Raw genomic sequence first — 26,774 nt, 5'->3', positions numbered from 1 at the left:
CCAACTTACAAATTCAATATAAACTCCTTTGCTATAAACCAGTAGTGTAAGAGCCTTTGTGCCAGGATGTCCACACTAATGTACACAGCTTGGAATCAACACTTTGTGAGCAAGTCGTTAGGAAAAAGTGAGCGTTGTGCACTGTACTCATCTTGGCTAAGGTAGCATTCATTTATTACCAGTTAGAATAGAGCTTTGAGCATTCTGAGCGGTTTGCACATCCAAGGAATAGTCTCGATTCATCTATTAAATGGGCATCGAATTGAGCAGCTTCCTCTATGCTCATCGAGTAAGGTCTTTCCTTTCCTGTTCTCCTGACATGGTCTTTTCCAGTTCTTCCATTATCTTTCTAGACATTGTAACACGGGTTCTATGTTTCATTTTATTATCAGTGTAGAAAAAGAAGAATGATAAAGTAGGGTGTATATTTCATTTACTCTGCTCTCCTTATTTATGACAACAATTGTGAACTATACTGCATCATTTTTTAACCTCAAGATCTACAGCAAGAGTGCTCAAGAACCTCTACATGAACTTCTATTTTTAATTCAAGAAAAGTGTCATAAGTGTTACAGTTGTGTTGACTTCTTGCCATTTTTGTGTTACTGATGGACATGGACATATGTCGAAACCGGTCCCATAACATATTAAATATGTTGCTACATTAATTCGTGCAAGAAAATTATTGTATTGAATAGGTGAAACATCTTTTTCTTTTTAGCATTGTAATTATTAGCTGAATACGGATCAGTGATGAAGTTTTTAACTTTAAATAACACAGGAGTAGCTGTTCATATTTCTGTCTACGTGAATTCTCAAGGTGGAATTTGTGAATGAAGGGCAGTTCAAACCTCCCCTTATTGCAGTCATCTGCTCTGTCAATATTTATGACATACGGCATTTGTGGCTGAAATGGGCGAGCTGGTTTCTTTTCCTTGCATTGTGGATAAGATTGGCCATGTCTGGGTGATTTGGGTTTCATAAAAATTCTTTGTCTCCATGTTTTGTCATAGCAACTTGAATGGTTACTTATGAAAATCACCAAACATTAACGAAACTACCTCATGGAGACACGTGAACCATGTGGCATGTTGCCTTTCACTGCTTCTATCATAACTGTAACGTCTCCTCGCAAAAGGTTGGCCATGTGCATGGAGTAATATTTCCTATTTTGTATTTCCCGTATCATGGATGTCGAGCGTGATCAGCTGATTTTCCAGCATGACGTATACAATCTTTTTGACACGGTACTTCACAACAAGATGTTTTACCACTTGCGGTGCCAATTCTAATTTTCATTTCTTGCTCAGATAGGCCTGACACAGCCGTACACAGTCGCCTCATATAACATGTACATACCTGCCAACTTTCACGATTTAGGCAGGAGATTTCCGATTTTCGACAGTTTTTCCTGCCTCCTGATTTCTCCCAATTTTAGCTTATTTTCTGGTGAACTTCAAATATTTCTTTTCAGATCCCACCATTTCAGCTTTGTACACCAGTGGCCAGAAGTCCTTCGCTCATTGGCTGCTTTCAAATGAAGTATCGACGTTTATTAATATGAGAAATGCGCACGAATGTGTGATGTTTATTGAAACCTGTATATCACGACACGTACATCGATTGTAAATCTTTCGTTCTCGCATGCTATGTTTGTGTTCATTCACATCGGTCTAGTCAATTTTAGGGACTAGTCGCTAGATTTAGAATATTTTTTAGTAATTTAGTGACAGAATTTCAAAGATAGCGAGCGACTAGTGAATTTTCTAGAGATTTTAGGAGCCAATTGGAGACAATTCTGGCTAATTTTAATTTATTACTTGATAAAAATAGCATTGTGCTTTGCATAATCACGCAGGCACTTGATGCAGTATATTAATCTATGTATTTTCTAAGTAATGGCATCTAAGAGCTTGACTGATCCACACGTGTGGAGCATGAGTTTTCGGAAGGCTTATCAGAGACTGATCATCTCACTCACATACTTCCTGTGAGGGAATAGAGATGTAGCCTTGCACAGCAACAGTTGGGTTGAGACAATAAAGTGTTATAATATATACCTTAGTACTCCTGTATTGCACAAGACATGTAGAATAAGCAGTTTTGACCAATTTAATTTCTCCTGATTTTTGGTTTTGTGAAGTTGGCAGGTATGCATTTAGGAGAGAGACAAATGCTAGCGACCCAGAAATGTATTTATTTTAAAATTTCAGAAATCGTGCACCACTTTCTATACATCCCTTGTGAAGAGTCACATTATTGAATCACTCCCAGAATTCAACACAGGAAGATTTTGAAGAATAAACACTTCTATTGGTTTAACACTGTGGGGACATACTCTCTTCAAGAGGCTGTGCATCCCTGATATGGAAGACCAGAGTTTTGTCACTATCCAGGATGTGTGCAGACCAATAATTAACATTCACACTTCAGTCAACAGTTTGTGAGAGAAGTTATATCACTGATATTTGGAATGTGACTGTTTTGGTGGTGTTTCTCTCCTGGATAATAAAAGCTTTGGTGATTTTCTAATTTTGATTCTTTTTCCCATATCCATATGGTCCAATGACTTCTTCCTTTCCTTGTCTCTCGTTTCTGACCTGTGCATTCAGATCTCCCACAATAACCACTTCCACACCTGAAATTTCTCTTTCTCCAAGAATCCTTCAATATCTTCGTCCCTGTTTCCCGCCTGTGGTGCATACACTTGTATGATGCCCATCAAGTTATTATTCATCTTTAGTCTTTGTTACTAACACATTCTACCACTTAACATAATCCTCCAATTGCTTTGAAATAATTAGTCCCACTCCGTTCATTGCCTCCTAGCCACTACTTCAGTGTAATGTGTATCCTTTCCTCGACTTCTTCCTCTTGTACCTTTCCATTTCACTTCACTCAGCCTCTTCATCATCCACCTTCTCCTTCTCCATGAAATCTACTACTGCCTCCGCATTTCCTGTCAGGGTCATAAGATTTATTATTGCTATCTTAATGTTGGTTACTGGTCACCCATTTCTCACAGTTCCCCCAGTACCCTGAGAAATGCACGTCGCTTTAAGCAGGGGACGCCCTAACCTTTTTCGTGGTTGATTTCTTAGTACCATACCATATATAGGCTATTATTACGATAGGGTCGCCACTCCCAAAGGCATTTTATACCTACTGCCAGGTGTTATGCTAGATCGCTCCACTGGAGTACAGACGCCCTCTGTAGTCGCTCCTCAGGAGTACAGACGCTACAAGTTTCCCTCTTCTGTACCGAAGTCCACCTTCTCCACCAGTGATGCCGTTAAGGTCTTCACCCATATTTGTGACCCCTGGAGAGAGGGTGTCCCAGTTTTTTAAAGCCCCCAGGAACTGGGTGCCTCAGATCAGATCAATTTTTCTCTCTATTACTTGAAGATGGTTGCCTAGTTGTACTTCCTTGAGAAAAACAGTAACCACCACCGCCGCCACCACCACCACTACCACCACGAGTTTTAAGATTCTAGAAAGTGCAGAGTATCCACAGTTGATATTTTTGTTGCAGTGATGGCTGCCATCCAGTCGATCGACAGTCTGCCTGACGAGCTGATGGTGGAGATCTTCACCTACATTCCCATGGAAGAACTGGTGACATCAGTTCAAAATGTGTCCCGGCGGTGGAATAGCTTGGCTCTAGATGGCAGGCTGTGGAAGGATTATACATTTGCTCCTCCTGCCAACTATGGAACAGAACAGGTGAGTTTTATTGTTATCGTGGCAAGCAGTCACTTAGATCTGTAGGTAGCTTCCGGGTTCCTATTCGGACTCCGCCATTTTTTTTTTTTTTTTTAAACTGTATGTCCCTACTTGCTATTTATATTTTGCTAACTTTCTAATGAAACAGTGATGTACACACTTTTTGTCAGTCTTACCAACGTGGAACAGCTGCAGGTTCATCATCCTGGGGTATGGTTGCTGCTGTGTGTGTGTATTGTCATTGGCTCCTGGGATCAGATTCATTTTCATCACTATTACTTGAAGATGAATTATTTTTACTTTGCACACTCTTACCACCCTCAGTCCATACCTGCTCCAGAATGCTGTCCTGTTTGGTTGCAAATGACAAGAAACCTCGCTTGCTTGGTAACCGTAGAAATGTTTCTGTAAGGAAAATGTGTGCGCGGACGGTGTGTCCTCACCTTTCAGTCATTGGACAGAACCTCTCGGCAAAATATATCTTGGAGTCAGAAACTGGTATGAGGATGCTTGAATATCATAACAGGGTGTCCACTGATACTGGAAATGCTGGAATTTTGACCCATATACTGGAAATATATATATATATAATGGAACAAGTATTATCATTCTTTATAATCTACTCTGAAAAAGTCCAGATAATAAGAACAATTGTTTAGGTTGGCATTATAACTTTGATTTTATTTAAAAGTAATACTTACGAAGTACAGTAGTAAGAGTACAGTTACCAGAATAATAACCTGTAATTTTCTCTAAAACCCCAGCGTCATCGCCCAACATCTCTCTTAGTGTTGTAGACAGTCACTAACTTCCTCTTTTCTACTAATACTGTTTTCAGTTTCCGTTCTCTTTTCCTTCATTCTTCGTTTTGCCATACTTCAAGTAGCCTATATTATGCATATACTATAATTCATTCATTGTTATTTAACCCTTTGACCGCCAGCCTCATGCATGTGTCCATGTCCTAAACCGCCGAGGCTTATTGAGCACTTCTTGCTTCGCAGTAAATTATTCGTTATAACTTCTGTTAAATTTATGTAAATTGGATGGGCATTTTTTGTTTTGAAGGTAATGCTTAGCGCATTTTTTGATGTAAATTAATGCACCTTTATTTTATAAATGTTCATTTTATGAAGTGATAATTCAAATAAATATTTCCTTTCTTTGAAAAAGTAGTATTTCATGATCAAACAAACGTTAAGAAAAAAATATTTCTACTATCAAAAGCTGCATTATTTTAGAGAGGTAGTGTTTCCTATGCTACATACAAGAAAATAGAGCCTTATGTACAATATTACAGTTACAGTATTAATATTATTATTATTATTATTATTATTATTATTATTATTATTATTATTATTATTATTACGTTAACGTGAAATTTCTAATCTTACATTATAAGCAAATGCTGCAGTTCCTGGTTCGTTTTAAGTAAAAAAAATGGTTACTAATGTCAATTTCACACAGACTTAACGCTCAAAAATTCACTTTTTGCCGTAAAAATATGATACAAGAAACTAATTACTAATATTTGCAAGTGTTTCTGACGTGTTCTAGCAAATGTGCTTAGGGATGCACAAAGGGTGTACACCCTTCTTACACTGTTTACAAGTGTATCTGGTCTTTCTTCCATTTACCACCTTGACTAGTACTAATCTTTCTGAATATGGAGCAGTTGCGTTTTTTTTTTCTTTTTTTTTTTCCGGTAAAATAGTAAGGGGTTCGTTACCCGCCTGCGGGAGCTGAATTGCCGCTTAGCCACCAAGCCACTCTGCAGCAAGTTCATCAATTAAACTTGTTGTATATAGTCTTATTTAATCCGACACTAATCCAAAACATGTATTATACATTATTGAAACAAATAAGTAACTTGGAAAGTATTTTTTCCGGAACGTCCGATCAATTGGACGTTGGAGTTTTTAGACTGAATCCCGAACATCCAATCGATTGGACGTTGGCGGTTAAAGGGTTTATTTATTTATTTACTTACTACAGAGCTCGATAGCTGCGACCAGTATCCAGGAGGTAGTGAGTTTGAACCGCACTGTCGGCAGTCCTGAAGATGGTTTTCCATGTTTTCCCATTTTCACACCAGGCCTTAATTAAGGCCACGGCTACTTCCTGTCCCGTCGTCGCCATTAGACCTATCTCTGTCGGTGCGACGTAAAGCAACTTATAAAAAACTTACTTACATTGATGTTGCACTTATTTTTCAGAGATAATGAGTAAAATAAGAGTAAAAACTTCTTTCGAAGATGACTGCTTAGACAGAACAATAAATTAAGATTGAAACTGGCTTCAGAGAGTGGAAAGTGGTAACTATAAACGGTATTGCTCTTTGTGTAGGACTAGTTTTGATATTAGCAACATGGAAGTGTCCTCAATTCGATCTCATGGCAAAGGCAGAAGGCACATCGAAAAAGTAAATGATTAACTTATCCACAAAGATGCACACAAGATGTTGTCAGTTGGTACAACTTTAATTATTCACATGTTTACAAATTAAACACACACTCAACCTTAATCACTGTTGGCACAAACAAAACACTCACATCACAAACCTCCATTTTAAAAAACTGCCTGACACTTCAGTATGGCGACTGCATCCACTGCATGTCACGAGTTCACAAGTATAATCTTGCTACACTCTACTGAACAGTAATTCTCTTACCAATCACTCTGTCACCATCAAGATCGTCTCCTTATGTATATATCCTGGCCAGGCTTCCAGAAAGATACGTTACAAAAAATATCTTATTGAAAATTCTAGAGTGCCTATTACCATTCTGAAAGTTACAGTGTGTTTCACAATTATGGATTACATAATATATATAGGTAAGAATGAATTATATACAGTTTCTTACATTAATTGAACTGATATAAATGTCTATGTACAGCACGTTTCATTTCATAACCTCACACACAATACGATCATTTGACTACCGGTACGTAAATAATAATAACACTAAATGGATGTACATCACTTCATAGCCATACATACAAATAATAATAATACTAATAATTGTGAAAGGAATCTTCGGATCAAAGTACAGAAATAGAATCCATCAAAAGAGATTCAACGAGGAAGTCTACAGCAAAATAGAGAAAATTACAGACACAATCAGAAAAAGACGGGCATGATTTTACAGTCATCTGAAAAAAATGGATGGAAGAAAGTTAACTAAAGAAATCTTTCACTTTTTTTTAATCAAACCCCAAAACCACAATTCCCTGGTTTAGAAATACCAAAGAAGACCTGCAAATGCTACATATCTCAGCTGAAGATGCCCTTAACAGAGATTGCTTCCGCAAGAAAATATTGACGAACGGGCTAAACCGAGACGAGCAACCGAAGAGAAGACACGGTGCCCCTTGGACAGAGGAGCGTTCAACCGCACCATATAATTTTATGGTACGTTTGCTTTTTCTGAAGTCTTTACGTTCCTAGCAAACTCTTGTATCTATGAACTGTTACTCTTTCCCATCATGTGTTGTTACCACTATGTAATCTTTCCTTATTCTGGTAGATGGCATCTCATACGTTAACATAGGTCAAAGCATTTCTTTTCTGCCCCATCTTGTTGGGTTATCTTTCTGGTGTGTGGTGTGGGGAGTTTTGACTTGAGAAGATGGAAGGATTGGATTTCCAAGTCGCCTTTGTGGCATATAAAATATATTTTAACAGATTCAAGATGTCTTTTCCCGTATCTCGGCGTACAGTAAAATGAAAATGTTAAAAGGTCCACCTTTTCAATACCATGAATGTTTATTGATGTAAATATATATCACATAATGTCTAGAGAAGGTTGGTACTAATTTCGACGCTCATTGCATGTCATCGTCAGCCAACAAGTCAATTGAGCAAAATGCAGCTTATCGAATAGCAATATATAACACATGATAGCACCTACAAGACAAATGTTAAACTATGACTAGTTGAAATATAAAACACATGACAGCAAATACAAGGATTAATGTTGAAAGCTAAATTGTTAAAAGTTAAAACAATGAAATCAACACAGAGAATGTTATTTGCGTATGTAATTAATCTTATGCTTATGTAATTAATCTTCTCTTGGTTTTATTATTGCTTCGTTCTGTGCTCACCATGGTTGGGTTAGAAAGGTTTCCCTCATTACACGTGTTTCTAATTTATTTATGTGTTAACTTTACTTTTACACGTTTCTTTCGGTATTTTCATTTACCAATCCTCTGTTTGTTTTGAGAACAGAAGGTGACACGGATTCGTGTGTGTGTGCGTGCGTGCGTGTGTGTGTGAGAGAGAGATTGCTGTGTGCCGGCCGAGACCTTTTACTTGTGTTGCTTCATTAACATACCGCTTGAGCTCATGTTGTATTATTTTATCGCGTGTTCTGTATATTTCATGTCCACCAAAATAGGTGCGGTATGAATACAAACTTACAACGCGATTGGCCTGTTTCTTTTTGTGTTGGAGACACTCCGTCTCTTTAAGATGGACCACTTTCTGGTTCATATTGTCTGAGCTCGTGAGCGGTCATTTATTTTATTATGTGCTGTGCGTTGACATTCTTATACGTCCCTTTATTTGGCGACCTAACCCCTTGGTCTCTGTGTGAGCGTGGGTGGTTCTTACGTTTGAGTCCGTGATACCTTTTGTGTCTAATTTACTTATTTATTGTTTGTTTCACATTGCCGTCATTGGCTTTCTTTACCTATTTTCAACTTTAATTTGTTTTACTCTTTGCTGGTTGCCTTTCCATATTTTTTAGTTGTTTGGCGTGAAACCATGGTAACTTCTTTTCTCTTTGCATTTATTTTTATGAGCTCGGTGCACCCTTCCCTCTTCTCCCATTTTAAGCTCTTTTACTTAATGATATTGTATTCTCGGGGGACGTGATTTTTTATTGTTGAGAGTTTTATGTCTTACCTGGGGAATTGAAAGGGAGAATGTAATGATTAGGTGCTGTTACTCCCTAAACTTATGACTGTTTAGACCCGATGTGCTACAAAGAAATGTTTTGAACCCACCTGAATTCATATTCTTCAATTAATATAGATGCCAAGTCCTTATACCAAACTTTTCGTCACGTCTTTTATGAAGGTAAGCGTGTGTGAAGGTGCTATAATCAATGAGTCAGGTGTATTTTGATTATGGGCCACATATTATTAATATTACCTATTTGATTTTTGGTCCCCTTGTTTTACCTATGCAACTTTTTTTTTCCCCTCTCCATAATAAATTTAAGTTTTTGCCCTTATTACTGTTATCTTTTTATTTCTTTGCGTCTCTTATATGTTTGTTATCTGTAAGAGGCCCGGGTCCAGTTTCTGGCAGTTTTTTGCTAGTTTTGACCAAATCCACCGCACTGGGTCTTCGTCGTGTTCCTAGTGTCAGTCCAGCGTAAGCAGGTCCACTCACAAAGAATGAGGGAAATTTGGGCTCTAAAGAAGGCCAAGTTCAGTGTCAAATTCAACAAGACTTAGCATGGTCCTTGATGGCCCCAGCAAATTATATATAATAATAATAATAGTAATCGGCAACCCTGAAAATGGTTTTCTGTGGTTTCCCATTTTCACACCAGGCAAATGCTGGGGCTGTACCTTAATTAAGGCCACGGCCGCTTCCTTCCCACTCCTAGCCCTTTCCTGTCCCATCGTCGCCATAAGACCTATCTGTGTCGGTGCGACGTAAAGCAACTGGCAAAAAAAATTAATAATAATAATAATAATCGTGAAATAATAATGATAATAACAATCATGATTGTAAAATGATAATAATAATATTATTATTCGAGCTCGATATTTGCATTAGTTACCCATGGGTGAGAAAATATTGTTTTCAAGTTATATCTGTTTATCACACTTGCGTCAGCTTAAAGTTCCATACGATACCTGCCAAGGAAGCAACTACAGACTGTTACTGTGAATGCTGCTCCATCAACTACAAATTATGTTCCAGTGAAAGCTGAACTTAGTGAAGTGCTAACTTCTAATATTAATGACAGGCATACTTGTGGTGTGCCTAGAAGCACTCTTGACAATTTTACCATCAAGGGTGAAGCTATTACTGCAGAAATATTGTGGGCTATTACTCAAGTTGTGACCTATTCTTCTGCTAGAAGTTTTGGTATTTGTAGTGATCTTTTTAAAATCATGTTTCCTGACAGCGAAATTGCAAAGAAGTTCAAAGTTGCACAAGGATAAACTTCGATACCTAGTTACATATGGACTGGATCCATACTTCCAAAAATAATTGACAAATTTGGTTAAAGATTGTCCTTGCTTTTGTATTTTTGAAAATGAAAATCCATAGCCTGTTTCCAGTTATTCGACTGGGTCAGGAATGGAATGAATGAAGCCCCATCTAGCAGCCAGGATAGAATTGTGCCGGCTGCTGAAGCCTGTCGCACTCCTCTAGGGCATTTATTAATGAATGACAGATGAAATTAAATGATAGTGGAGAGTGTTGCTGGAATGAAAGATGACAGAGAAAACCGGAGTACTCAGAGAAAAGCCTCCGCTTTGTCCAGCACAAATCTCACATGGAGTGACTGGGATTTGAACCATGGAACCCAGCGGTGAGAGGTCGATGCGCTGCCACCTGAGCCACGGAGGCTACCTGTATTTCTTTTCATGAATGTTTTAAATTCTTTCGCTCGTAAGCGTCAAATGGATATGGCTGGTAGATTTTGGGATGGAAACTTAGAATACCAACTATATTGGTATTATAAATTTACTAATTTGGAACAAATATTTCATTTTACCTATGGGAGTCAATATCTTTATCATGGAAGCTTAGTTCAAACAAGATATCTTATATCCGCATTTTTAGGACATACTACTGCTGAGGACCTGATGACATTTTTGCAAAACTTGAAAGAAACTGATTTGGATGCGAAAAAGATGCCACAAATATCAATGGATGGGGTGAATGTAAACCTGAGTTTTTGAAAGATCTAAAGAAAAACTTAGGTGATTCACCTTCAGATCCGAAGCTGTTGGATTTTGGTACCTGCTCCTTACATACTATTCATGGTGCATATAAAACGGCACACAACTCTGAATGGAACATTCACAGATTTTTGCGCTCTCTATATTACTTCTTCAAGGACTTGCCAAGCAGTTGTGCGGATTACAAACGCATAACAGGATCTTTCCTCTGAAGTTCTGCTTTATCAGATGGATCGAAAACTCAAAAGTTATTGAAAGAGCTGTGGAAATGCTGCCACATATTAAGAAGTATGTTGATCCTTTTGAGGAAAAACCTCCTGTATCAGAAAACTTTATAAAAAGTTTTGTGAGAAAGGATCTGGTCCCACCCAGCACAGTTGGGATTCATGCATTCTGTTTCCCTTGAACTGGAACAATATATCTCTAAGTATCAGAGTACCGGTAATGATCATCATTTTTCTTTTATGTTCTCTGATCTGAGTAATGTGCTTGAATGCCTGTTGGAAGAAGTATAAAGAACCAGGTTTTAGAGTCAGCAAATACTACTAAGAAACTTCTCGATTGATTTGAAGAAAACAGAAAACCTCAAGCCCTTGCATGCTGTTGACATTGGATTTGCAGCCTCAGCAGCTTTAAAAGGTAAGGGAATGAAAGATGTAAAAGTTCTTCAGTTCTATGGAGACTGCAGAAAATTTCTTCTTGATAATTTGTATGAAGATTTTTGTCAAAAGCCCTCTTCCTTTCAAGTTTGTTAGAGGTGCCAGCTGTTTCAATCCTGCAATTATGACCAAATTGTCTATTGGGACCTGCAGGGCAACTGCTGCATTAGTTCTTGTTGAGACAAAACAATTAGCTCCTATGAAAGCTGATATTGCAAAATGAGACTACTTAGATTTTTCATCAATATCTCAAGAAGTTTGATCCCAAATCGATCGATTGGACGATTTTCTTAGCACCGCCTATTTTCAACACAGTGTTTCAAAAGATCAATGTTTCAACTGATCCACTTCACACAAAAGTGCTTGTTTCGTGTCATGACAACGCTACTGTAGAAAAAGTTTTTTTTAGTAAATAAAGAATGCCAAACTAACGTCAGCAACTACAGAGGTATCTCTCTTCTTCCTATAGCATACAAAATTCTATCCAAAGCATTGCAGCGGAGGCTTGAAACACATCTAGATAAACAAATTGGTGAATACCAGGCAGGGTTCAGGAAAGGGCGTTCATGTGCTGAGCAGATTTATATTCTAAAATCACTTATAAAAATAAGATCAATGAGAAATCAGAAGAGGACGATCATAACCTTCGTTGATTTCAAAAAGGCATATGATTCCATAGATCGTGGAGTGCTCATGAACGTTCTGCAGGAGTTTGGAGTGGATGAGAAATCTCTGGCCATAATTCGGCAATCTCTTTACAAACACTTTTTCTCAAGTCAAATTTATGGGCGAACTCTCAAATCCATTTGAGATAAAAACGGGTTTGAGGCAAGGAGACAGCCTTTCTCCACTACTCTTTAATTGCATTTTAGAAAAAGTTATTAGGGAATGGAGGCTGAGAATGACTGAAAATGGAATGAAGAATGGGGTAAAGATAGGTTGTGAAAAAAATGCGATGATGTTGGATTGCCTCGCCTTCGCAGACGATGTCGTTCTTATTACAGACAACCGTCAAACAGCCAAGAAACAAGTCGAAGAACTACAAAATATTGCAGTCAAAACAGGGTTAAGAATCTCTTTCGAGAAAACAGCATTCATGGATTCTATAAAAAAAGGCGACACGGACAGACTTGTTACATTGTATGGGGATATCCAGCGTGTGCAAAAATTTAAATACCTAGGAGAAATACTCACCCCCAATGGAGATGAAAAGGAGGGATTAAAGGAGAGGGTGAGAAGGATGGAGCTGGCATTCAGACTATGTCATGACACCTATAAGTCCAAGTCTCTCTCAATTCAGGCCAAGTTAAAACATTACTGCACAGTGGTTAGAACAGAGTGCCTTTATGGAGCAGAAACCTTGATGAGGATGGCTGACCCAGTCCTTGAAAAAAGAGAAAGAAGATTCTTGCGAAAAATCTTAGCCCCAAGAAAGTCGACGAGTGACCCAAACACATTCCGGTTAAGATCGAATTTGGAGCTCTACAAGACAGTAGAAAGAATCACGACTGTGGTGAGAAAAAGGAGACTGACATTTTATGACCATATCAAAAGAATGAACCCTGAGAGATTGACCAACAGGATACTTCTTCTGCAGGAAAGGTGGAAAAAACAACCGGGATGGCTTACACAGGTGCACAATAGGTATCAAGGAGGAGGATATAAAAGAAAGGACATCATTTAGGAAGAAGGTTGCGGGATTGAGGGATGCGTCTGAAGAGCAATATGCGAAGCCACGGAACATCTCGGTGGAAGAACGAGCAAGAAGAAATCAAAGACTCAAGAATCTTTGGCGAGAGTGTAAAGAGAAGGGTATCAGTCTGCGTGACAGAAGGAAGATTGTGTAAACGTGGCCCACAGGTAGCCGTATCGATTAATAATAATAATAATAATAATAATAATAATAATAATAATAATAATGCCTAGTAGAGAATCTTCATGAAAATAGCTTGATTGCACAGCATCTGGTGTATGATACAGTATTAGCTGTCAGTGTTTCGAAAGATAAATCGCAGCCAAAAGAAAATTAGCGGCAGAAGAAATAAAACATATAGAATTGAAGAAACAATGTATTATGCAGAGTGCTAAGGAAGAGACAGAAGAACTGGAGAAAGAGGTGAAAAGACTGAAAAATTTGTAGTCGTAAGTGTGTATCTTTCAAGTACAGTATAAGCTACAGTCGTTGTGAATTGATAATTACATACATATGATGATAATTCACAAATTTGTTATAAAATGTATAAACTATATAGCATAGCACACAACTTTTTGCGCATTACATATATTATGAAGCATAAAAACTACTGTATATAGGGTAACATATTTTATGATTTTTTTTCTGTGATGCTTATAAAAGTAAATGATTTAATATATATATATATGTCTTTCTTGTGACTTATTATCTAGAACAAGTTTTTATTTAGAATAAGGCTGGTACAGAATCTATTCAAGAACGGTTTACTTCCACAGTGTGTGTTATGTGATACTCTTCATTTGGTGGTGTTTATTGGATAGTGTAAACGAAGTGTTAGATAAGTTTTCAAGTATATTTTGTGTGTGCGTGCATGCGTGCACGTGTGTGTGTGTGTGTGTGTGTGTGTGTGTGTGTGTGTGTGTGAAAGAGAGAGAGAGAGAGAGAGAAATACAGCATTGTTAATTGAAAATGAACCGTTATAGTTGTTGTTTGAGTCATCAGTCCATAGACTGGTTTGATGCAGCGCTCCATGCCACCCTATCCTGTGCTAACCTTTTCATTTCTACATAACTATTACATCCTACATCTGCTCTAATCTGCTTGTCATATTCATATCTTGGTCTACCCCTACCGTTTTTACTACCGACACTTCCTTCAAAAAACAACTGAACAAGTCCTGGGTGTCTCAAGATGTGTCCTATCATTCTATCTCTTCTTCTTGTCAAATTTAGCCAAATCGATCTCCTCTCAGCAATTCGATTCAGTATCTCTTCATTCGTGATTCGATCTATCCATCTCACTTTCTATCTCTTCAATCTTCTAAGATCAGACATAAAGTCAGGATTGCTTCACGTGTTCCTACATTTCTTCTGAAGCCAAATTGATCTTCTCCCAACTCAGCTTCAACTTGTTTTTCCATTCTCCTGTAAATAATTCATGTTAAAATTTTGTGGGCATGAGATACTAAACTAATGGTGCAGTAGATTTCACACCTGTCAGCACCGGCTTTCTCGGGAATAGGTATAACATTCTGTCGAAAATCGGATGGGACTTCTCCTGTCTCATACATCTTACACACTAAATGGAATAACCTTACCATGTTGGTTTCTCCTACGGCAGTCAGTAATTCAGAGGGAATGTCATCAATTCCAGGTGCCTTGTTCCTATTTAGGTCGCTCACAGCTCTGTCAAACTCTGACCTCAAAATTGGGTCTCCCATTTCATCAGCATCAACAGCCTCTTCTTGTTCCAGAACCAAATTATTTACATCTTTACCTTTTGATACAAATGCTGGATATGTTCTTGCCATCTTTCTGCTTTGTCTTCTTTCCCTAGAAGTGGTTTTCCATACGAGCTCTTAATATTCGTACACCTAGATTTCCTTTCTCCAAAGGTTTCCTTGATTTTCCTGTATGCAGCATCTACCTTTCCCAGGACCATACAACCTTCGACATCCTTGCACTTCTTCAGCCATTCTTCCTTAGCTACCTTGCACTTTCTGTCCACGTGATTCTTTAATCGCCTGTATTCTTTTCTGCCTTCTTCATTTCTAGCATTCTTGTATTTTCTTCGTTCATCAATCAGGTCTACTATCTCCTGAGTTATCCACTGATTCTTAGTTGATCTTTTCTTCCTTCCTAACATTTCTTCAGCAGCCCTACTGACTTCATTTTACACGACTGTCCACTCTTCCTGTATTGTGTTTCCTTCAGCCTTTTCATTTAGCCCTTGTGCAACATGTTCCTTGAAACAATCTCTCACACTCTTTTCTTTCAAATTATCTAGATCCCATCTTTTTGCATTCTTTCCTTTCTTCAATTTCTTCAACTTCAGATGGCATTTCATGACCAAGTTGTGGTCAGAGTCAACGTCGGCTCCTGGGAAAGTTTTGCAATCCAACACCTGGTTTCTGAATCTCTGCCTAATAATAATGAAGTATATTTGATACCTTCCAGTGTCTCCAGGTCTCATCCACATATACAGTCGTCGTTTGTGGTGTTCGAACCAAGTATTGGCAAGTGCAGAATTCAACCAGCCTACTTCCTCTTTCGTTCCTTTGTCCCAATCCGAATTCTCCTACTGTATTACCTTCTCTTCCTTGGCCTACCACTGCATTCCAATCTCCCATCCTAATTAGATTCTAGTCACCTTTTACATATTGTATTAAATCTTCTATCTCTTCATATATTCTTTCGATTTCCCTATCATCCGCTGAACTAGTAGGCATATAGACCTGCACTATTATGGTGGTCATTGGTTTGGTGTCTATCTTGACGACGATAACTCTTTTACTATGCTGGTTGTAGTAGCTTAATCGCTGCCCTATTTTCTTAGTCATTATTAAACCAACTCCTGCATTTCCCCTGTTTGATTTTGTGTTGAAAATTTGGTAGTCGCCTGACCAAAAATCCTGTTCTTCCTGCCAACGTTCTTCACTTATACCAACTAAACATCTAACTTTAGTCTATCCATCTCCCTTTTCAGATTCTCTAACCTACCACAACGCTTCAAACTTCTAACATTCCATGCTCCGACTTGCAGAACGTCAGTGTAGTCCCCACCCGGAGATCAGAATGGGGGACTAGTTTACCTCCGGAATATTTTACCTGGGAGGAAGCCATCATCAGTACATCATTCATACAGAGAGCTGCATGTCCTTGGGAGTTAGTTACGGCTGTAGTTTCCCGTTGCTTTCAGCCGTGTAGCAGTATCAACACAGCTAAGCCATGCTGAGTATTATTACAAGGCCATATCATCTAGACTGCCACCCTTGCAACTTCCGAAAGGGTGCTACCCCCTTTTGATAAACCATTCCTTAGTCTGGTCTCTCAACAGATACCCATCCGATATGGTTGCAGCTGCGGCTCGGCTATCTGCTTCATTGGAACATGCAAGCCTCCCCACCGCGGCAAGGTCACATGGTTTGCAGGGGAGGAGTTGTATAGTATGAAGCTATAAATATGATTTTTTTCATTTATATAAAAGTGGTAATTTGTCAGCTTTTTGTCTTGTAATTGTTTTAATTGTCTTGCAAACAATTTTGTATTCATTGGGATGGTAATTTCTTTCCAAAGCAAGAGTTGTGTACATTTTCTAATTAAAGAGATTTAAAAGCATTGGGTGGAGTGGAGGGTTGTGAGGGGAGTAGGAAGACCCTGTAAAAAATGTTAAAAAATTGTTTGTATTGAAAAAATCAAGGCTAACTGAATTTACTAACAAAAAATTGGCAAAAAATTACAAACCTGAAATCAAGGGTGTAATTATTCCTAATGAACTTAAACAAATTCATAACATTAGGTACTGGAATGTTGCTGATAGTAATACTGAATATACTGGAAATTTGAAAATGCAACTCAGTAGATACCCTGTATAACTGAGAAGAGAAGTCCAGGCTAATGCAAGGAGATTGCTAGCTGTTTGTTCCTTGTACCTTGCACTGTATAGCTCCAGTCCTCCTTCACATCTGACATCTGTTCTTGATCTTGAACTCTCTTAGCATAAAGGTATTCTTCACCCACCTTTCCATCACTTCAGTCCTCCGTCTTTCAGCTGTCTTGGCTAGCTTTGACTTCTCATTGTGTTTAAATAACACTAGTATGTTTTTATTGTTGCTCTAAAGCCCTCAACATAAGTTAACATCTCAGTGGTCAAAGGGAATTTCATCACACACTTGGCTACCCACCGATTGACAACAATGTTTCCTTTAGACTAGTACGCTCACCTCAACACATTCAATAACAAAGACCCACACCTATCACAGTATTTTCCCACAAATACTACATCAAAGAAGATGGCCTAATGACGTCTACACAAACTTCAATATAGCCTACGGGGCCAGCATTCCAACTGATATTATCTTAAAAGGAACCAGGCCATATGAAAATTCTTCAAAATTTGTAAGCATATAAATGAAAATCAACATGTATTAACTTCAAGAACCAACGACCATTACCAATGCTCAACTTTCCTCAAGTTTTTAACAACACACCATTTGACAATTAAATGGAATGCGCTTTCTGATTTTTATCTTTAGTGTAACATCTTTTAATATCAAGAACCAACCATCTATGTTGTAATCTTCAAATAATTGTCATGTTTCTAGACTCAAATATTAACACAAATATTGTTAAGTAATAGTATACCACATTTTATATTGTAATAGTTGTTCATTTTACAACACATAGTTTGTAACAGTATTCATAAGTCATTCCCAATCAGGTACCTGATCTATTCCTAAGGTAAAAAATGGCTGATGATGCCTACTATTGATAGGCGAAACATGTACCATCCAATGTATTAATTTTATGTTAACATTTTGATAAGGACAAAGTCCTAACTTTTAAGATTGTATTGTATTGAATAGGTGGGAGAACAATAAAAACATACTAGTGTTATATATACAATTACTTTCAATACGGACCCAAAAATGAATTTTATCACATATAATAAAGTCTCATTGTGTGTCGTCGAGCAGCCGCCTGTTGCTTGTTATCTTGGCATCGAAATGAACATATCTGTCCACCAGCTCAGAGCCTGCTTGATTAACCTTTGTCTTGTCAGCATTGACACTCCCCACTCGCTCTTGACCTGCTCCACGATGACCACCATCTCCCTGGTGCTCAATGCATACCTGAAATGACTTGAGTCTTTCTCCCTACTCAAATGTTTCCTTTCCAATCTTCCACACACAACATCAATACTTGTTTGGAAATTCTTGAAATGTTAACATTTCAGTTTTCAAACAATCAGCATTTTCTTTGCGTAGTGGTGAAGGTATTGTAAGATAGATTTCTTTGGCAGGCTAATGAGGCATGTTATTCTGTTTCAGATTGTAAAATTGCTGTCCAAGATGCCACGCCTCAAGTCCTTCTCCTTCAGCGAGATGCACGACTTTCATCCCATCATCCTTGCTCTGTGCAGACACTGCCCAGAGGTGATGAAGGTAACGTGCAACACACCCAATGCTGACCTTGAAGACATCGAACTCTTTAGCAAGGGCCTCCCCTCCCTGGAGTACCTCAATGTACACCCAACGACGCTGTACCACATGATGTCGCAAGTTCGTCCTAACTCTTTCTCCAAGCTCAGTCGGCTTAAATGTTCCTGGTCAACAGAGTATTACGGAATGTATTTAGCGGAGCACACAGATGTTGTGAACATCAATTTTAAATCCTTACAGCACCTCGAGGTTATGACCGTTTATAATTCTTCTTTAATGGAGAAGCTGATTGAGGATAACGCTGGGAGTCTCCAGCAGCTCTCTGTTAGCGGTGTTTATGACAAACTGCTTTCCATCATTCTGAAGTGTGAAAAACTTGCTGAATTAAAACTGAATTTCCTGTCAAGAGTCTGTGACGGTTTTAAAAGCTCTCTCCCTCAGATAGGCAAGATGAAGAATCTGAAAACGTTGTCACTGAGACTCTTTGTGGACTCCAGTAAAGATGTGTTGTGTAACTTGTTTGCTGATGGCAACCTCCGTGGGCTGGTAGAACTCGACTTAAGCCACTGCATGAACTTCAGTCCACGAGTGGCAGCCAGCATAGCTCATTGCTGTCCGGAACTGCGTGTGCTTCGACTGCAGGCTTGCGTCAATCTGGACGATTCTTGTATGGAGCAACTAGCAAAATGTCGGGATCTTCGAATGCTGAATGTTTCAGGCTGCGCCAGGTTTGTATGAACTATACCTATGTTGAATAATAGCTGACTTTCTTCCATGATGTTCTGTATGCTGTGTGGAAGAAAAACTGTGGGGAAAATTTAAATCTTGTTAAGAATTTGCTCTGCTTCCACAGAAAAAATAGAGATAGTTGCACTAGCATTGCATCCGAGTAATAGTAATACAGTAGAACCTCGATAATTCGAAATCGGTTAATTCAAAATCCCGCCTAATTCGAAGACTCTCGTTCCCGGAAACATGAGATACAGTTTTGCATGTTATTTGAATTGTTTAATTCGAAATGCGGATAATTCGTAATTCGAAATACAATGTCGGCCCCATTACCGAAATTCAGACTTTTAATTCGAAACTGCCTTTACATTTTAAAACAATAGTATGTTAGAGTAATTTCAACTCGAAATTTATCCGCTCCGCGTCATGATAGAACGCGCTTTCCGGAACGTGGAGGGGTAACCTTCCGCACTTACACTCACTTCGGTGGGTCTACAGTGCGCTTCATGATTGCTAAGTTGAATGAAATCGGAATTCAACCTTTTAAGGAACGCCGTAATATCACGCAACAGGCAATGTGCGGGAAAAAAGAATCCGCGAACACTGGCGATACCAACAGTTGACGAAAAAACGTGGCTCATATAATAAATTCGTAGGCACCGAACAATATTGTCATTGCCGGTGAAACTGCATTGCTTTATTTTAATGCGAGCCCAAACGGTCTTATGGTTTTAAAGAAGAAATTGCCAGCCGGGAAATCGTACAAGTGTGAGGTATGGGGGTCATAGTAGTGCGTTGCAATGCACATGGAAGCGAGATACTTTATCCCCTCGTCATAGGAAAGTTCGATAAGCCACAATGTTTTAAGAGCGTCGGGCACTTTCCATGCCAGTACAAAGCATCTATAATAAAAATGCAAACAGTGCAGAAATCCAAAAAATAATGCATTTGCACAGGGGAACTGGCATAATTTATCCTCGTCTTTGAATTGTGCGATATTTTTTCTTTCGTTGCGTGAGGTTATGTTTGTCAGTGATTTATCCAAGTGCATTATTTGAACATTGTAAATGCACCTTGTTGGATACATTCCGGAAATAGTTTTTTCCATGGCATTTGGAAGGTTTAAACTGTGAATCGAGGTGATTGCATGTATTAATGGATCTTACAATACTTTGTGACGCGGCAAGTGTTTACATTTCTGAAGTACGAGAAAAGTGCCATGGCGGGAAATCGTACAAGGATAGTGTCATAGGAAAGTTCGATTTTAAGGGCATCGGTTACTTTCTGTGTAAATACAAGGCATCTAAATGCATACAGTATAGTAATCCAATTAATAAAGCACTTGCACATGGGAGACAGCATAGATTTCTCCTCGTCTTCAAATCGTGCTTTTTTTTCCTTTCTTTCGTTGCGTAAGGTTATGTTTAGCAATCAGATATCAGAGTGCATTATTTGAATACTGTAAATGCACCTTCTTGGATACATTTTGGAAATAGTTCTTTTTTCATGGCATTTGAAAGGTATAAACTGTGAATCAAGGTTAACTGCATGCAGTAACGGGCGTTAGAATATTTTGTAACGCGGCAAGGGTTGGTACTTCTGAATTCCGAATTGGCGGTTAATTCGAAATCACGTAATTCGAAGTCCGATTTTTGAGTCCCAACGACTTCGAATTAACGAGGTTTTACTGTATATCACAATGCCATTCAGATTTGACTAATAGGATAAAATATATATAAATGGAAAGCAATTTGGAGTGGTGTATCTATCTATATATTAAAGAACATGTCCTGACTGGCTGGCTGACTGACTGATTCATCATCGCCGAGCCAAAACTACTGGACATAATGAAATGAAATTTTGATTACACATTTATATTACAGTGTAGTGGCTCGCTAAGGGAGGATTTTTGGACATTCCGTCGCTAAGGGGGCAAAAAGGGGGGGTGAATTTTTAAAATGAGTGTATCTAAATCTCAAAACCTTAAAAGTTTACAGATTTAAAAATTGGTATTTAGAATCTCCTTTAAAAATAAACATTTTTAGGAAAATCCCACTAGGAAGATAGAAAAAGAGTGGAAAAGGGGTTGAATGCCTTTAATGAGGATACTTTTATCTCAGAAACTGAAGATATTACAGACCTGAAAATTGGTAATTGGAATCTCCTTTAAAAATAAAGAGACATATTTTTTTGTTTTTGGAAAACTTAATTAATGGGGGTTAAGAGGCTGCCGGAGTCAGTTCTAAATCCACATTTTATTTCAAAATATCGCCACTAGTCTCGTTGCTGTCGACAGCTAACTCCACTGATAGTTACATCGCGGGTGCATAGATGTCAGTAAGAAAGGCCAAGGCCGAGCAAGCGATAGTCTGTCGCCTGGAAGTTGTGATACAGTACTTGCACGGAGCTTCAGTGTTGACATTATTGAGCCTGGGTTAGTGCTGAGCAAAACAGTCAAAATAAGGTATTGTTTCCGACAAAAATGAATGAAATGGCGTATGGCTTTTAGTGCCGGGAGTGTCCGAAGACAAGTTTGGCTCGCCAGATGCAGGTCTTTTGATTTGACGCACGTAGGTGACATGCGCGTCGTGATGAGGATGAAATGATGATGGAGACGACGCATACACCCAGCCCTCATGCCAGAGAAATTAACCAATTATGGTTAAAATTCCCGATCCTGCCGAGAATCGAACCCGGGACCCCTGTGACCAAAGGCCAGCACGCCGGACACTGTTTCCGATGTTGAAGTGAAGTAGTGCATCAACCCCGTCCCCGCCTCACGTCTTTCCCTGTACCGGCCAGTCAGTGATACATAATATAATTCTATCCAGTGAAAATACAAACTGATATAACAGAAGTTAATTCATTTACGCATTTTTTAGTCACACAGTGATACTTTGGAAATACGATAAAGATTGTAACGCGGCCAAGAACAGAATTTTCCAACAACCCTGAGTAAAAAAAGAGCCTTACAAATTTATAACAGTTTTTTCCCCTTGGAAACAAACAGTTCTGAAATATATAAACAACTAGCTGATGTACCCGTGCTTCGCTACGGGATTCTCAGAAAGACTGGCTTGGTGGTTTTCCTAACTGAATTAAACATGGGTCATTACAAAAACGTCAGTAGGAATGTAGCGATTGAAAGCAATGTACCCCTGCTTCGCTACGGGCTTCTAAGGAAGACTGGCTTGGTGGTTTTCCTAACTGAATTCAACATGCGTCATTACAAAAACGTCAGTAGGAATGTAGCGATTGAAAGCAATGTTATCATATAAAATACTCGATGAAATGAAAAACTGCTCACTTTCAACGAACAGTACTACGGTGACGATCTAAGAGTCCAAAGTTCCAGAGCTGGAATAACCAGGTCGCAGTCTGCCGTGAACACCCCTCTGTCATTATTCCGTTAAATATGCACACTACTCATTCCAACCAGTGCCTCAGAGTAGGGATTGAATAGCTCGAATGCTATGATGAACCAATGTATTACGTACCAGTAATATTAGAAAATGTATAAACCAGAGGAATGGCATGCTAAAGAAGAAAGTTATCTAACTCCCCAGCTACTTCCCGCCAATATACAGGCAGGCTGTTACACTCGGTACGACCAGGCGAGTTGGCCGAGTGGTTAGAGGCGCGCAGCTGTGAGCTTCTATCCGGGAGTTAGTGGATTCGAACCCCACTGCCGGCATCCCTGAAGATGGTATTCCGTGGTTTCCTAATTCACACCAGTCACACCAGACTGTACCTTAATTAAAGCCTAGGCCGCTTCCTTCACACCCCTATTCCTTTCCTATCCCATCGTCGCCATAGACCTACCTGTGTCGGTGCGACGTAAATCAAATTTTAAAAACCTCGGTACGCTGCAGTAATCCTATCTATCGGGGATGAGTGGAAACAGAAGACAAAAAGCACATCACAACAAACAATGGTCAATGTAATGTTATTGTTGATAAAGTTTATGAGCTTTCTATATTGCATGCCTTCACATTACTTTTCTTTTGACTCTGTGATATTAGGGCGTCTAACAAAATTATTTATATTGTAGATTGTAGTTACTTATTCTCAGACTTTACATACCTATTTTCACTAAATTCTGTTTACCCATTTTCTCGTGACTCGGCGCTGATATGACTTAGTAACAAAAAGCCAAATTCATTAAATATCTCTGTGATTATATGCGGTATGGTAACAATGTATAAGACATAAGTGATCGGAAATTTAATAACTTCTTACATAACTACTACTAAATTACGACATAACTAAAATTATGTTAGTTATGTAGTATTTATCGATACCTTCCTACCAGGTATCCCTTGAGAACCTTATTTGAGAAATAAATAAATAACTTATTTGAGAATTACATTTCAGGCCTTCCCCTAAACTACCATTTTACGCAGCGTGAATAAAATAATTTATAGCCTAGATTGTAGTGGTTCATCGCCCGACTTCACATACCTACAGATTTTTACTAAATTCTCTTCAGCCGTTTTCTCGTGATGCGTGTACATACACTCAGACGGACAGACAGACAGATATTACGGAAAAGTAAAAATGCATTTCATTGTTACTGTGGACATGACAGATACAGAAATACCATTCTTTTCAAATTCTGAGCAATGTACAGACAAAACTCTTATTTTATACAGGGTGAAGCGTAATTCGCGCACTTGGGAGTCGCAGCGCGACTCCTCACATGCTAGCAATAAAAAAATGTCTCTTGCAAAATTTCGTCTTGCGAGTATATCCGGTAGAAAACGGACGTTGAAGAGCAGCAATCTGGCAACACTGTAACCATATGTCGGGTAACTACCGCTGTCAGCATGTTCTCGTCGTGCCGTACAGTTGGTGCAGTGGGTAGAGTTTTTGGTTGGCATGCAGGAGGTCGATGGTTCGATCCTGGGTTGAGGAGCATTTTTTATTTGCTAATTTCCATGTGACATTACCTACTGTAATACAGTAAGACACCGTTTCTGAGGTCACATGTATCCTACATTTACAACATTTTGTAACGCTGAAACAACAAATACCTGGTTAGACTAATAAGAAATAGACAGCTGAAACAAACAGGTTACACATCTAGTAGATGAAGTGGTGCGAATAAATTCACGCCCACGACGTGGAAAGGGCGCCTTTCAAAGCTGACCAATGAAAACGATTGTTCGTCCATTTCTAGGATCGTAGTATGTAAGTGCAAATGGTTTCTAGAGGACCCGCTGCAATCGCTGTTGACGATTAAGATGCCAGATACCATACCACCTGGACTACATTTACGAAATAAAAAACACGCCTCAACCCAGGATCGACCACTCGACCTCCTGCATGCTAACCCAAAACTCTATCCACTGCACCAACTGTACAGTACGACTAACATCTGCTGACAGAGTTAGTTACCCTACATGTGGTTACAGTGTTGCCAGATTGTTACTCTTCAACGTCGTTTTTCTGCCGGATATACTCGCAAGACGAAATTTTTTTATTGCTGGCATGTGAGGAGTCGCACTGCAACGCCTGAGTGCGCGAATTATGCTTCACCCTGTATATAGATTACATGTCAGGCCTTCCCCTAAACTACCATTTCAATCAGAGTGAATAAAATTATTGATGGCCTCGATTATAGCGACTTATTCCCCGACTTTAGATACCAATTTTCGCGAAGATACGACCACTAATATAATAAATATTTGACAATTAAATTTTAGGCCTTCCCCTAAACTACCAGTTTTCTCAGCGTGAATACAATTATTTATGGCCTAGATTATATCGACTTATTACCCCGACCTTGCATACCGATTTTCATTAAGACACGGCTAATAATAACATAAATATTTGAGAATTAAATTTCTGGCCTTCCCCTAAACTACCATTTCACTCGGCGTGAATAAAATAATTTATAGCCTAGATTGTAGCGATTCATCACCCGACTTTACATTCCGATTTTCAGTAAATTCTCATCAGCCGTTTTCTCGTGATGCGTGTACAGACAGACAGACAGACAGGCAGAAATTACGGAAAAGAAAAAAATGCATTTCCTTGTTACTGTGGACATGACCGATACAGAAATATCATTCTTTTCAAATTCTGAGCAATGTACAGACAAAACTCTTATTTTATATATATAGATGTATAAAACATCCCATTGCATATTGTGTTAAAATTTGAATTCAATCAAATAACTTTTTTTCGGAGACGCAGAGGTGCCGGAATGTTGTTCCGCAAGAGTTCTTTAACGTGTCGACCTTCCAATACCACCACACTGAGCCAGGATCGAACCTGCCAAGGGGCAGAAGGCCTGCGTTCCAACCTTCTAGCCGCTGTGAGAGTCTCTTTGTCTTTACAAAGATGGATTTGGAGTCGCATCTTTTCGTATAAGTTTTAAATAATAAATTTTACAGCATCTAAATATCCATTAATTCTGTATTTCATGACTTGATTGGAGTGTAATTAGAGTAATTACTAAGCTCAAAAAAATACCACTTCATTCTCGCTCTCAGTGACGTCAGGCGCTTTAGCCAACAGCAACGCTGCTCATCGGAATGACCTATCTGACCTGTGAGTTATTTTATTTACGTTGGAAAACCCCATTTCGAAGAAATACAAGGATTGTAAAAGACTTTTTTGTATACCTACCCGTTATGAAACTTTGAAACGATGCTGGTAAAGAACGCAACAGCTGAGGGGCACTGCAACTTCCCTCTGTAGGTGGGGGTAGTAAAATAACACCCACAGTATCCCCTGCCTGTCGTAAGAGGCGACTAAAGCGTGCCCTGTGGGCTTGAACTTGGGAGTCTGGGTTGGTGACCACGGAGCCCTTAGCTGAGTCCTAGCTTTATTTCCAATTACTTGTGCCGGCCTCCTCACTTTCATATATCCTGCTTCTTCAAGTGTCATCTCTTTTTTTGCTAGTTGATTTACGTCGCACCGACACAGATAGGTCTTATGGCGACGATGGGACAGGAAAGGGCTAGGAGTGGGAAGGAAGCGGTCAAGTGCCAAAAAATGGAAAAATGAGTTAATGGCAGAATATGTTACTAAGAGGGTGTACGCACATTTGTTGCTGAAACCAGTCAATAAACATCATCCTATAATGGTCAGGCATCACGTTGAATTTCGTATTTAGTTCAGAAACAAGTTAAGTGACACCACTTGGTTGGTTTCTGCGGTAAACTGCGGGTACTTTTCCGGTTGGCGCTGCTGTTCTGAATCCAGAATAACCAGCTGTTCATCTGTTTTTGTTGTCATTGTTGTGTTTCTGGAATCGCATGTTCCTAGTTTTGTGAACAACTGATTCAAAAAGTGTTTCTTTTGTTTAGTGCAGTGTTTTTTATATTCTTAGTGATATGTCTGAAAATTCAGAAGCAGGTTCGAATCCCACTGTGGGCAGCCCTGAAGATGGTTTTCCGTGGTTTCCCATTTTCACACCAGACAAATGCTGGGGCTGAAACTTAATTGGGGCCACGGACGCTTCCTTCCAACTCCGAGGCCTTTCCTATCCCGTCGTCGCTATAAGACCTATCTGTGTCGGTGCGACGTAAAGCCACAAGAAAAAAAAAATTTCAGAAGACGAACCTGTATCTAAAAAGGAAACGAGGAG

General features: G+C 38.9%; 1 protein-coding gene across 2 annotated transcripts in view; it reads left to right on the top strand.

Moving 5' to 3' along the window:
• The window catches only part of LOC136883518 (F-box/LRR-repeat protein fbxl-1), a 58,910-nt gene that overhangs the window by 14,575 nt on the left and 17,561 nt on the right, over nt 1-26,774 (top strand). For both annotated transcript variants that reach the window (XM_068229751.1, XM_067155882.2), the window contains 2 exons: nt 3,533-3,723; nt 18,338-19,176. In XM_068229751.1, the coding sequence (XP_068085852.1) occupies nt 3,535-3,723; nt 18,338-19,176 (1,028 nt within the window). In that variant the 5' untranslated portion in view covers nt 3,533-3,534. The remainder of the gene's footprint in view (nt 1-3,532; nt 3,724-18,337; nt 19,177-26,774) is intronic.

This window comes from Anabrus simplex, chromosome 11 (assembly GCF_040414725.1).
Source record: "Anabrus simplex isolate iqAnaSimp1 chromosome 11, ASM4041472v1, whole genome shotgun sequence".
NCBI classification, from domain to species: domain Eukaryota; kingdom Metazoa; phylum Arthropoda; class Insecta; order Orthoptera; family Tettigoniidae; genus Anabrus; species Anabrus simplex.
This window is presented reverse-complemented; position numbering and strand designations above follow the sequence as displayed.